Consider the following 13943-nt stretch of genomic DNA (forward strand, 5'->3'; position numbering starts at 1 on the left):
CATACTATTCCTGCTCGTCCAGACGTTGATAGTGCTGATTCCGCCTACGGCTGAGGAAAAAGAAATTACTAAAGTTCATGCTTGACAGAAATCTGTCAAAATATGAGATCATTCATTTGGAGGAAGAGCATAATATTACTCAGCTGAGATGCAATGACACTAGTAATTCTTCATTTTCCTTGGCTTAAGCAAGTTATTACATGTAATCAAATCAAACCTTTGATGAATTTTGCATTCTTGGTGTTAGATATCATGTGACACAGTTGTCTTGTTTTATCAAATAAAATAAAAACTTTCTGATTGGACTGCATTTTTCTATAGTTAATGGCACGTATCTTCAGGTTTGTTGACAGCTTTACAGTTCCACATTACTTCACCACAAACTTCACACTTTCAAACTAGTAATGTCAGCTTGACCTGTTTGTAAGCAAGATTAATCTATGACATAAGGAAATGGTTCTACACGTTTTAGGGATGAAAACATGTAAAATGACTTGGGACAAACTCATGTACATGTGATAACAATGGTAGAAGTGCAGTAATTAACTGTTGAATTATTCATTAAAAAAGTAATGCACTGCCAAGTTGTAACAGGCACTTGGCTTCATGATTGGATTTTTCAGGGTTTCACTTTTAAACTTTTATGACATTTGAATAGAGAACTGGGCAGTCATAATGTACGTGTTGTAATTCAGGGAAGTGTTTATGGAACTAAATGTTCAAAACAGATCAATGAATGTTGGATGGGTACACATAAAACTCATCACATTTATTTAAGGGTTGACACCTCCTTAAATAATGCTTAAAAAATGGCTAGATGCCACCCAAGACTTGGTCTTAAAATATAGTGAGTGGATCTGACTCAAGCTAAATCATGGCTTTCGGTTCTACACGTTTTAGGGATGAAAACATGTAAAATGACTTGGGACAAACTTGTGATAACAATGGTAGAAGTGCAGTAATTAACTGTTGAATTATTCATTAAAAAAGTAATGCACTGCCAAGTTGTAACAGGCACTTGGCTTCATGATTGGATTTTTCAGGGTTTCACTTTTAAACTTTTATGACATTTGAATAGAGAACTGGGCAGTCATAATGTACGTGTTGTAATTCAGGGAAGTGTTTATGGAACTAAATGTTCAAAACAGATCAATGAATGTTGGATGGGTACACATAAAACTCATCACATTTATTTAAGGGTTGACACCTCCTTAAATAATGCTTAAAAAATGGCTAGATGCCACCCAAGACTTGGTCTTAAAATATAGTGAGTGGATCTGACTCAAGCTAAATCATGGCTTTTTTTTTTTTTTTAAACCAGCCTGAAACATGGAGCAGATTTCAAATCACGCACTTCCAGGGGTCAACTGTCGATGAAATGATTGTGATTGCAAACGGAATACTTCCTCTAGGTATTACATTGTTGACCTCCTTAGTAAATGAATTACATATCTGTATATATTTAAGGATGGTATCTGTCTCTCTCTATGCTCATTTTCTCATTCCTTCTCTTCTCCCCTGCTGTCTGTGGTATGCTATCCTGAGGATAAACTGAGGCTTGTGGTCATGTGCTTCATTTAATTCTGTGTTTTGACAGAGGGGCCCCGCTCCAGGTAAAACTAACATGCTCACAGATGCCAAGCTCTGGCACGCACACGCTCAATCAAGACTCAGCATCCTGTAGCTCATCCCACCAGAGCCACAGAGAGTGAGTCAGCACTCCTACAGCCACTCACAGGGTCGCTCAAGTAGATCATGACTAAAGTCAGGTTAGTAATGCTGAATGCATCAAGGAGTCAAACGAAGATGTTGTCTTACTTATGACGATTTTGGACCATGGAAATCTTGCTGGTTAGGCTTGTTAAGAAGCCTGGTAAGATACACACACACAACCAGTGAGGTGGACCAGAAAACACAATATAGTCAACCGTTTAGACCAGCGGTTCCCAAACTGGGGTGCGCAGACCGACCAGCAGGGGTGCGCGAGAGAATGCTTTTGATGATCTGTGTGCATTTTTTGATGTGGCAAATGAAAGAGAATTTTACTTGCCCGACCGGACAACTAATCTAATCTAATTAAAACATCGAATTAGGGAAGCACCAAAATTTTGGCGAGAATGATTCTGATTTTATTACACTTGGTGTAAACGGCAATTCATAATGGATAATCAATAGTAACAAGGTCGCGGCAGTTGAGACTCACGTGAGACAATCTCATGGAGAAATCAAAACAAATGAACAACTGCACACAGAAGAAACATACTGTGGTAAAAAATGTAGTTTTTATATTTGTTACATAAAGCCTAGCCTAATTAATTAACATGACATGACTAAGAGAGTGCAGTTTTCCCCGAAAATCAGTACGATTGTAAATTCAACATTTGATTTTAAACAAGACTTCAAACGAGTAGTTAATATTAAGTGACTTAGGGCATACATTTTAGTACAATAATGTCAATGTGACTGTTTTTGCTCGATTTGTTTAACGAAAATAGTTCCAAACAAACTTAGCAGCAGAACTGTCGCGCAGCTCTGAGCAACACACGATGTAAAACACCAAGCTCACCGCATTATTTATGCTGTTGTAATTTTGCAGTTAATGCATTCATGCTACATTTCAGCTTCATTAAATTGTCTGTGTAAATGCATCTAAATGCCACTTCAGCTGCTTCTGTTTCTCCAGCAGTGGAAAATTTGGTTTTGTTAATACTGATGTAATTTGATTGGTAACAGCCCTATAGAGTCTTATTATATTAAGTGAAATTATTAATAAAATGTAAGAATTTTATATGAAAGATGACACGTGCATTTAATAAGTTTATGCCTTATTTAATCAGGAAATTCCCTTTTTATAGGCCAAAAAAAAACCTGGAAATAAATTCAGTGAAAATTCTGAATGGCTAGTAATTTTGGAAAACCACTAGCCACAGTGGCTGGTGAGCAAAATAGTTAATGTCAAGCCCTGTATACAGTGAATACTTGTATTGCAGTAAAAAATGTGGTGTTTAACTGGAGTACGGTGGTGGGGGTGCTTGACATGTGTCAAACACTAGAAAGGGGTGCACGCTGCAAAAAGTTTGGGAACCACTGCCTTAAAACAAGCAATATACCTTTAAACCCAACTATAATGTATTTGCTTCGGATTTACATTTACTATTATTATCATCACTTCAAAAAAAGAAAGAAATATCAGAACAATTTTTAAATGTTCTATTCTAGTCTGTTCAGTTTTGCAAACAAAACTAAAAATATTAATAAATAATAATAAAATAATCTATTAATATTCCATTAAACAAGCACAATATTCAATTCACAATATAAACACTATAAATGAAATATTTGATGATAATCTGATTACAGTGCATAACAGTGAATATAGTATAATATAATATAATACTAAACTTTTAGCTTTAATCTTCTTATATAACTGAAATAGTTTTCTTCTGGTGTTTAGGAATGGTAGTATCTATCTTACGGCCCTCTACTTCTAATTTGTAATGGACCCTGGGAACTGCTGACATGTAAATGTGGTTATGAGTTAATATACTGGGGTTTTGTGATCAGATAATAATTAGGAAGTCTTCATTTCAGTAGTTACAGTATGTTCATAAAGTAAATGCAGAAAGGACTCACTTTATCCTGAAGATGGCGGTTAGCCAGGCACAGAAGCCCTATAACGGAGACAAAGAAAAGAACATCATATTCAATGCACTCTAACTGTTGTCTGTCAGTCACCTCAACATTGAAGGTGATGATATATGGGGCAATGTTGCTTGGGCACTTTCCCATTGAGAATGGGCAACACATTTCTATCTGGATACTTTAGATCGGTTGTGGGCACTGTGTCTCACCTGGTTGCCCGCTGACGGCAATATTGCTCAAGAAGTTGCCCTGTGTATCATCACCTTCAGAGACATTAACAGTCTCTAATGCAGTTTAAGGAGTTGTTAGAGGCAGCGTGGGTGCACGTGACACCAGTTTACATAAGTGCAGTTATTCCAGATCACAGCAGGGAAGGGAGAGGCAAACAAACGGCTGTCAAAAGGCGTGTGTGCTATTATGAAATGCACAGGTGTGTGTGCATTAAGGGGGACAGAGCTATAGTAGATGACAAAAGCGTGCGCTTTTCAGACTGTGTGAACATGAGCGTGAAAGAGTGAATACATGAGAAAGGAAGACAAAGGGTATGTTCAGAATGGCAAACTTTTATAGCACCTTTAATACTTTTGTAGTACGTATGTATACTGTGAACAATATGCAGATTTTCTATATGGACAGAAACCCAGATGATGTAATGCGCTCAAGTTCATCTTCTATTTAGAGAATGATCTCCCTTTCAAATGACTCATGCCAGGGCTTGCACCTCTCGACTTGTGTGCTGCTTTTACTTTCACATAAAGAGCATTGCAGATATAGCCTTAAGGTATGTACACAAGGACGATAATTGTAACAATATCTATAACTATAAAGTTTTAATAACCATTCTAATTCTATGAGAATAGGAAAGTCCACACCATTATATAACTATTATAATAAGCCAGTGTTATTTTAGTATCATTGATATAATATAGTTTTTATTAATATTTTGAATTTTGTAAGTGTGTTATTGTCATTTTATTTATTTTTTTAATGTCTATATAGGTTTTATACATTTTTATTTTAGTTTTAGTTATTTTAGTACTTTAAGTAAAACTAAAAAATGAGAAATTATGCCTTGGCAACTAGCTGAAATAAATGAGCCGTTAACTGAAATAAATAACTTATTTTATGCTTTGGTTTTATAAATAATATCCCTGATTAGGATACTGGATATTGTTAGAATCACTTTCAGAACTAATTTTTCTACAGTAACTGATGAACGATAAAAATATTTACAGTGAACCAGAATCCACTCGGCTTTAAATTGCTTGAAGATTCAAAGTGGCAGATGACATAACTGCAGCATGCACTTATGATAAACAGAATGTTATTGTGTGTTGGTGTGGACACTAATATAGTTATCTTTATACTGTAGTTATAGTTCTTGGTGTGAATGGGCATTTACACAGTATCATTTTACTATTTAGTAATGCGCATAGAATATCTAAATCTAGAGTTTAATCCTATATGTTGATTATTCTCTGAATGTACAACTCAGATGTATTTAGAAGTTTCTATGTAGCAAACTAAAGTTTGATGCCCATTGCAGCGTACTGAATGCTGTTTTACATACATATTTTAACAAAGTAGACTGTATACAGTGTATTCCATTCTGAACATAGTCATAGGCATCCACATTAATGACCTTGCAAGCTACTTACATTGTCCCTTTGCTCAAAGTCGACTGAGCTGGACACAGAGGTGAGACGCTCGTATCGGGAGTCAGCAGGCGTCTGCATGGCGGAGGCCACACTGAACACAAACACACACATTATCAAACACATGCCCTCAAGTGAACTCAGAAGTGTACAGTCACTTAATGGCATGCCGCTTCATTCAGCAGTAATTAGAATAAGGATTGTAGATTGATCTGTATGATCATGTTAAAGGACTAGTTCATCCCAAAAAGCAATACGATCATTCACTAAAAAAAAAATGTATCCCCTCGGCTACAGATCTCTTTTGTTAAAATCTTCACAAATAAAAATACTTGTCTTGTCACGTCAGTAAGGAGAGACACCTGGTGTTATGCACCAGTGGTGTTTTTTTTTTTTAAATGAATTAATACAAATGAGTAAGATTTGAGAACAAATACTTCCAGCAAATAACACACCAGTTTTTTTTTGTAAGTCTCAGTCCACATTTACTACCATGCATGGAAGAAAGAAAAAAAAAATCATGATATATATCTTGTGTGTTCTACAGAAGAAACAACACAAGGCTGAGTAAATGACAAAAGTTTAATTCTGGATGAACTAATCTTTTAATACTTAACAATAACTTTATCTTAGCATCTTCACAGGGTCAATTTGATGCCAGCTTAGTAATAAGTGATGGGCACTGCTAGGCCCTCCAAGCTCAAATTACTCCAGCTACATCAGGCCATATCAGGGCTAACCACATGTCAGGCATGCAGCAATAAGTGACTGTGCAAACAACTCAAACACAGAGTTAGCATTAGCATTTGAGAGGCAATACACACAAACGGTTCACAAAGAGACTGCAGTAAACCTAGAAAGGAGAAGAACATGCAGAGAGAGGAGCATACATTTAGAGTTGATTAGAAACCAGTGTGTTAAACAGAGAAAGACTCATCAAGAACTGGGCAGAGATAAAACTACAATAACTCTACTTGATGATACAGTGGCCTCCAAAAGCCACACTTCATATGAACTTCAGTACATTAGGTAACAAAATATCAACTGCATTTAGCTTAAAAGTGTGGGTGTGCTGTTTAAAAAAAAATAAAAAATTGACAAATGCCATTTAGTTTGACATACATGCATATGCAAGTATGCCTTAAATATTAAAATAGATTTTTGGGGCCAGAATGTGTCATTCTCTGGCTACGATATTCACAAACAATTGGAGTCTACAGGACCACTTCTACAGGGCACTTGGAATAAGTATCAAGCCTATCCATTTGCCAATTGACAAAAACAATCAAACAACTGGACAAATCAAAGGTATCCATCAAAACTAGGTCTTCCAGTTACACAGGGGTTTTCTATGCCACCACAGGATGTTTTACCTCTCCCTGTAAGCCTCTTCCCTGTGGGACATATAGGGTGCTAGGACCCTAGCCAGAAAGTGCACGCTTTAAGGAACGAAAACATATTATTTAATGGTGAAGTGTGTAGTTTTTGCAATGTTACAATAACCCAATTCCAGTTTAACATGCAAAGAAAATATAAGAAAACCATGTGTAGTTTACAAAACATTGCTCTTGTTTGTTTGAGCGGTCAACTTGTACTGTGAGTTTGGGACAGGACTATCTGTTTATCATCACAATGGAAGACGGGGATGAGAAAATGTGCTAGGAGACTTTAGGAAATCTGTTTGGAAACATTTGTACAATTTTGTTTGGTGCAGAAATTACACAAATTCACCTTTAAAAAGACACCAATCCATAAGAAACACAATTATATTGATTAGTTCAGGTAAATGTGATGAGTATCTTGAGAAACCCTCAACCAATGGACTCTGGGAAGGAAGTAATAAAAAAAAAGGACAATAGAAAAAAGTAAAAAGAGTTAGAAACAGTACATAGTGAACAAATTCACCCCAAATTCTCCCGATAGGGCACACAGCAGAAGAAATGCCAAAGGGTAAATTCAAAAAGCAGACACAAGTCGTCCTTGAAAGAGAGGAGCTGAAGTTTAAAAACAACACATACTATTCCTGCTCGTCCAGACGTTGATAGTGCTGATTCCGCCTACGGCTGAGGAAAAAGAAATTACTAAAGTTCATGCTTGACAGAAATCTGTCAAAATATGAGATCATTCATTTGGAGGAAGAGCATAATATTACTCAGCTGAGATGCAATGACACTAGTAATTCTTCATTTTCCTTGGCTTAAGCAAGTTATTACATGTAATCAAATCAAACCTTTGATGAATTTTGCATTCTTGGTGTTAGATATCATGTGACACAGTTGTCTTGTTTTATCAAATAAAATAAAAACTTTCTGATTGGACTGCATTTTTCTATAGTTAATGGCACGTATCTTCAGGTTTGTTGACAGCTTTACAGTTCCACATTACTTCACCACAAACTTCACACTTTCAAACTAGTAATGTCAGCTTGACCTGTTTGTAAGCAAGATTAATCTATGACATAAGGAAACGGTTCTACACGTTTTAGGGATGAAAACATGTAAAATGACTTGGGACAAACTTGTGATAACAATGGTAGAAGTGCAGTAATTAACTGTTGAATTATTCATTAAAAAAGTAATGCACTGCCAAGTTGTAACAGGCACTTGGCTTCATGATTGGATTTTTCAGGGTTTCACTTTTAAACTTTTATGACATTTGAATAGAGAACTGGGCAGTCATAATGTACGTGTTGTAATTCAGGGAAGTGTTTATGGAACTAAATGTTCAAAACAGATCAATGAATGTTGGATGGGTACACATAAAACTCATCACATTTATTTAAGGGTTGAGACCTCCTTAAATAATGCTTAAAAAATGGCTAGATGCCACCCAAGACTTGGTCTTAAAATATAGTGAGTGGATCTGACTCAAGCTAAATCATGGCTTTTTTTTTTTTTAAAAACTAGCCTGAAACATGGAGAGCAGCTTTTGACATCTGCGTAGTAAAAACAGCTTTTGACATCTGTGTAGTGACTGTTGGATCTGACAGGACAAAAAATTATGATTGAGATGCCCGGAATATAATCAGATCTCCCTTAAACATAATCTCTTGTGCACTTACATGCCGGTCAAACCAGTTTCCAGATCGAAGGATGTGAGTCTGATTGAAAGGCAGGGTCATATTACGAATCAAATAAGACTGGCTGAGCTTTTGGAAAGGTAGAAGCTTCAGATCTGTACAACCAATCCATTAGCTAAACCCATTATGCAGCTGCTGAGGTCATGCTGCTGGCTTGCAGCGTTCAATGCAAGAAACACACTGCTGCAGGATGCATTTTCTCTTTTATTTTGCCAAATCAGAGGTCTTGTCCAAATCGTGACTGATGGATTGAGTGTCCAGCTGTAAATATACAGCCTGACGGTTTCACAAAATGTTACTCAGTGCAGGAAAGATGAGTGTTTGTTTGGGGTTATATTGGGGCCAAGAGCATGCTGTGATAATGCAGCCAGCTGAGGCCGCAGTATGAAACGTTGGGAATACCGCCGGAATGGTGCAGTTGTTGATTTTTTTTTTTTTTTAAATAAATTTTTCAATATTATGGTAATGCAAATTAGAATGATTGCACATTGCAGTAATGAGAATAACGACAGAACAGGCCTACGTGTGAAATGGTAAATTAATTTTTGTTTAAAATTGTATATTAAAGAAAGCTGCTATTAATTTTTTACCTGTCAGCATCCGAGACCAATGCAAGACGGCCATAATCAAACGCCACCTTCCTCAAGACAGAGAACACACATAGCAGCACCTGAAGACACAGAACATACACATTACACATTCAATTTCACATCTCATTCCACACATGCATTTAAATGCAAATCCCTGTTCACAACACCACAGATATGTGACAAATAGCACATGCAAATTAAGCACAATTATGAAACACATTCCTACAGTGCTAAAATGTAGAACTGCTGGAAAACAAGAACTTCACAGATTAGTTTTTTTCTGAGACCCAAAATAATCAGAAATATGTGCATTGTGGATCATAAAGCCTATAGAATTTCACAGAAAGCTCTGCTGACGTCCACTGAATTTGATACAGTTTTACGCATCCTCAGCCACTTGTTTATTAACACTTACATTATACATTTAGGAGATGCTTTTATTCAAAGTGACTTCAAATAGATTAGCATAAGCAATTTGTCACAGAACCAGCAATATTCTCAGTATGCCACATTTATAAGATTGCTAGATTGGGAAACAAACTAGAGCAGTGGAGCAATGTAGAGAAGTGAAAGAAAATGATTTTTTTTTTTTGCAAGTGCATTGGTTTAGGGTTGTAGAGTGGTTAAGTGCCGGCAGAAAAGGTGTGCCTTTAATTGCTTCTTGACAGTTGTGATAGTTTTTGCAGTTGGGTGGAGGTTGGCAGCTCATTCAACCAGATGAAGGTTTTGGAAAGCGACATTGTGAAGCCTCTTTGTGAAGGCGCCGCTCATTCAGTGTCTGTTTTCATTTTAAAGTCAACATGGAAACAGCTTTCACAACCCATTTTATTTCTGTAATGTGATGCATTAAAAAAAAAATTAAAAAAAGGACTTTTGGATTGTGAAAAGTGGGTGTTCCATACCAGAATAAACTGTGTTTTCCTTATGGTGTTGGATGTCCTATTAAAAAGTCCATTACCTACAAGAGTAACCTAAACAATGACTTGACTTAACTATTTTACAATGGGTTAACATTCAACAAGAAGCCTGAATCATGCACTAGACCAGGAACAGGTATTAAGAAAGTAAAGATGATAAAGACTGATTGCATGTTGACTTTGAATGACAAACTCATGGCAAATGAACAACAACTGAAAATTGTAAGCTTGTGATGCACACCAAGAAGCACATGAAGTCAAGGGCGAGTACGGTGGGCACTCCTCCGAAGGGCAGGCCCTGGAGCACGGTGCTGCGGATCCGGGCCGAATAGCAAAAGTCCTTGGAGCCATTGGAGTTGGAGCAGTTGTCAGAGCCTGTGCAGACCTCAGCTTCACCGGTCGCAGCCATCATGAGCAAAGCTAAGACAATCAGCATCCTCAGTACTGCTGCATAATGAAACTCCACCTGTTAGGAGACAAGATGTAGAGGGTGATGATGCGTATTTTAAAAGTGCATTTTTAGGGGTATACTAGCATACAGATGACTCAAAGCTCTAATATTGATCACATCATGGGGTCTGTATGTGCAATGGGGAAAAAAATAGCCCACTTTCATTGCATGAGTCTGTTATTTTGTTTATGATCTTTTGCATTTTACAGAAAGAAAGAAAGTTCGGAACAACATGACGGAGAGTAAATGATGACAGTATAGTCTTTTTAAGGTGAACTACTTTAAGAAATGGCATCGACAATTCAGATTTTATATAGAATTACATAGCTGAACTAGCATATTTAAAGATAAAAAAGGCTACATTAAAAGCAAACAACGAATCTGGCTCAAGCTTTCTTCTAAAAAGTAAAGAGAACGATTTTGGAAATAATCAGACAGGAAAGACCAGTCCTGGTAACCTATGAGAGAATGCCACAGCTCAATATCATAAATCAGCCTGGTGTCTAAAAGTGTGACTTAGCAAATTATGTAACTGCACGAAAGCTTGGCTGTGAGTAACTGAAAACATATCTCTACATTAAAACATTCGTGGACCTCTAAGACTGTGCATGCTGTGCTCTGGCATGCTGCTGCTGACTCAACACAGACACATCTATATTGCTCCTACAGTGAGATCAGCCACGCAACTGCTTAACAATGGACAAACAGAGGTCAGTCAGTCAGTTCAAGCTTGACTCTCTGAAGCAAGTTCTTCCTGAGGGAACAGCGTAAAATTCCCAGCCAATACTGTATATTTCAAATATTAAAGAACAGTTCACAGGAATTTATCTTTCATCTGTGAAGCAAAAAAGAAGACATTTTGATGTTTGCAATGGTTTCCCCTTTTTTCCAGTCTAAAAAGCCCCCATAAAAGCCTTATTAAAGTAGTTACTTGAAATAAAATAAAGGTTAACAGAAATTAAATACAGTATAAAAAATAAACTTATTTTAGCTAGCTAAAACAAAAACAAAATACTGAACTAAAGCGTATAAAACTATACAGACATTATAATAGAATAAAAAACAACAAAATAATAATAAATACAAAACATATATATAAAACATTCAAAACCTATAATAGTATGTCAATGGTACTAAAATAATGATGCTTTAAATGTGCAATCAAATTAAGTGGGGTTAATTTGAACTGATTGACACCTCCTTAAATAATGCTTAAAAAATGGCTAGATGCCACCCAAGACTTGGTCTTAAAATATAGTGAGTGGATCTGACTCAAGCTAAATCATGGCTTTTTTTTTTTTTTTAAACTAGCCTGAAACATGGAGAGCAGCTTTTGACATCTGCGTAGTAAAAACAGCTTTTGACATCTGTGTAGTGACTGTTGGATCTGACAGGACAAAAAATTATGATTGAGATGCCCGGAATATAATCAGATCTCCCTTAAACATAATCTCTTGTGCACTTACATGCCGGTCAAACCAGTTTCCAGATCGAAGGATGTGAGTCTGATTGAAAGGCAGGGTCATATTACGAATCAAATAAGACTGGCTGAGCTTTTGGAAAGGTAGAAGCTTCAGATCTGTACAACCAATCCATTAGCTAAACCCATTATGCAGCTGCTGAGGTCATGCTGCTGGCTTGCAGCGTTCAATGCAAGAAACACACTGCTGCAGGATGCATTTTCTCTTTTATTTTGCCAAATCAGAGGTCTTGTCCAAATCGTGACTGATGGATTGAGTGTCCAGCTGTAAATATACAGCCTGACGGTTTCACAAAATGTTACTCAGTGCAGGAAAGATGAGTGTTTGTTTGGGGTTATATTGGGGCCAAGAGCATGCTGTGATAATGCAGCCAGCTGAGGCCGCAGTATGAAACGTTGGGAATACCGCCGGAATGGTGCAGTTGTTGATTTTTTTTTTTTTTTAAATAAATTTTTCAATATTATGGTAATGCAAATTAGAATGATTGCACATTGCAGTAATGAGAATAACGACAGAACAGGCCTACGTGTGAAATGGTAAATTAATTTTTGTTTAAAATTGTATATTAAAGAAAGCTGCTATTAATTTTTTACCTGTCAGCATCCGAGACCAATGCAAGACGGCCATAATCAAACGCCACCTTCCTCAAGACAGAGAACACACATAGCAGCACCTGAAGACACAGAACATACACATTACACATTCAATTTCACATCTCATTCCACACATGCATTTAAATGCAAATCCCTGTTCACAACACCACAGATATGTGACAAATAGCACATGCAAATTAAGCACAATTATGAAACACATTCCTACAGTGCTAAAATGTAGAACTGCTGGAAAACAAGAACTTCACAGATTAGTTTTTTTCTGAGACCCAAAATAATCAGAAATATGTGCATTGTGGATCATAAAGCCTATAGAATTTCACAGAAAGCTCTGCTGACGTCCACTGAATTTGATACAGTTTTACGCATCCTCAGCCACTTGTTTATTAACACTTACATTATACATTTAGGAGATGCTTTTATTCAAAGTGACTTCAAATAGATTAGCATAAGCAATTTGTCACAGAACCAGCAATATTCTCAGTATGCCACATTTATAAGATTGCTAGATTGGGAAACAAACTAGAGCAGTGGAGCAATGTAGAGAAGTGAAAGAAAATGATTTTTTTTTTTTGCAAGTGCATTGGTTTAGGGTTGTAGAGTGGTTAAGTGCCGGCAGAAAAGGTGTGCCTTTAATTGCTTCTTGACAGTTGTGATAGTTTTTGCAGTTGGGTGGAGGTTGGCAGCTCATTCAACCAGATGAAGGTTTTGGAAAGCGACATTGTGAAGCCTCTTTGTGAAGGCGCCGCTCATTCAGTGTCTGTTTTCATTTTAAAGTCAACATGGAAACAGCTTTCACAACCCATTTTATTTCTGTAATGTGATGCATTAAAAAAAAAATTAAAAAAAGGACTTTTGGATTGTGAAAAGTGGGTGTTCCATACCAGAATAAACTGTGTTTTCCTTATGGTGTTGGATGTCCTATTAAAAAGTCCATTACCTACAAGAGTAACCTAAACAATGACTTGACTTAACTATTTTACAATGGGTTAACATTCAACAAGAAGCCTGAATCATGCACTAGACCAGGAACAGGTATTAAGAAAGTAAAGATGATAAAGACTGATTGCATGTTGACTTTGAATGACAAACTCATGGCAAATGAACAACAACTGAAAATTGTAAGCTTGTGATGCACACCAAGAAGCACATGAAGTCAAGGGCGAGTACGGTGGGCACTCCTCCGAAGGGCAGGCCCTGGAGCACGGTGCTGCGGATCCGGGCCGAATAGCAAAAGTCCTTGGAGCCATTGGAGTTGGAGCAGTTGTCAGAGCCTGTGCAGACCTCAGCTTCACCGGTCGCAGCCATCATGAGCAAAGCTAAGACAATCAGCATCCTCAGTACTGCTGCATAATGAAACTCCACCTGTTAGGAGACAAGATGTAGAGGGTGATGATGCGTATTTTAAAAGTGCATTTTTAGGGGTATACTAGCATACAGATGACTCAAAGCTCTAATATTGATCACATCATGGGGTCTGTATGTGCAATGGAGAAAAAAATAGCCTGTTATTTTGT

General features: G+C 36.9%; 1 protein-coding gene across 1 annotated transcript; it reads right to left on the minus strand.

The window, feature by feature from the left end:
• Positions 1–3491: 3491 nt before the first annotated feature.
• On the minus strand, positions 3492–13734 carry LOC107585452 (uncharacterized). Its single transcript, XM_016272470.1, has 8 exons — positions 13567–13734; positions 12409–12488; positions 11801–11882; positions 10125–10349; positions 8967–9046; positions 6671–6736; positions 5301–5391; positions 3492–3671 (listed from the first exon to the last, which is right to left on the minus strand). Exons 1-8 carry the CDS (start codon positions 13732–13734, stop codon positions 3630–3632), a joined length of 834 nt encoding a protein of 277 aa, XP_016127956.1. The 3' UTR covers positions 3492–3629.
• Between the last annotated feature and the right edge of the window lie 209 nt (positions 13735–13943).

This window comes from Sinocyclocheilus grahami, unplaced genomic scaffold (genome assembly GCF_001515645.1).
Source record: "Sinocyclocheilus grahami isolate Dianchi unplaced genomic scaffold, SAMN03320097.WGS_v1.1 scaffold70.1, whole genome shotgun sequence".
In the NCBI taxonomy this organism is placed as follows: Eukaryota; Metazoa; Chordata; class Actinopteri; order Cypriniformes; family Cyprinidae; genus Sinocyclocheilus; species Sinocyclocheilus grahami.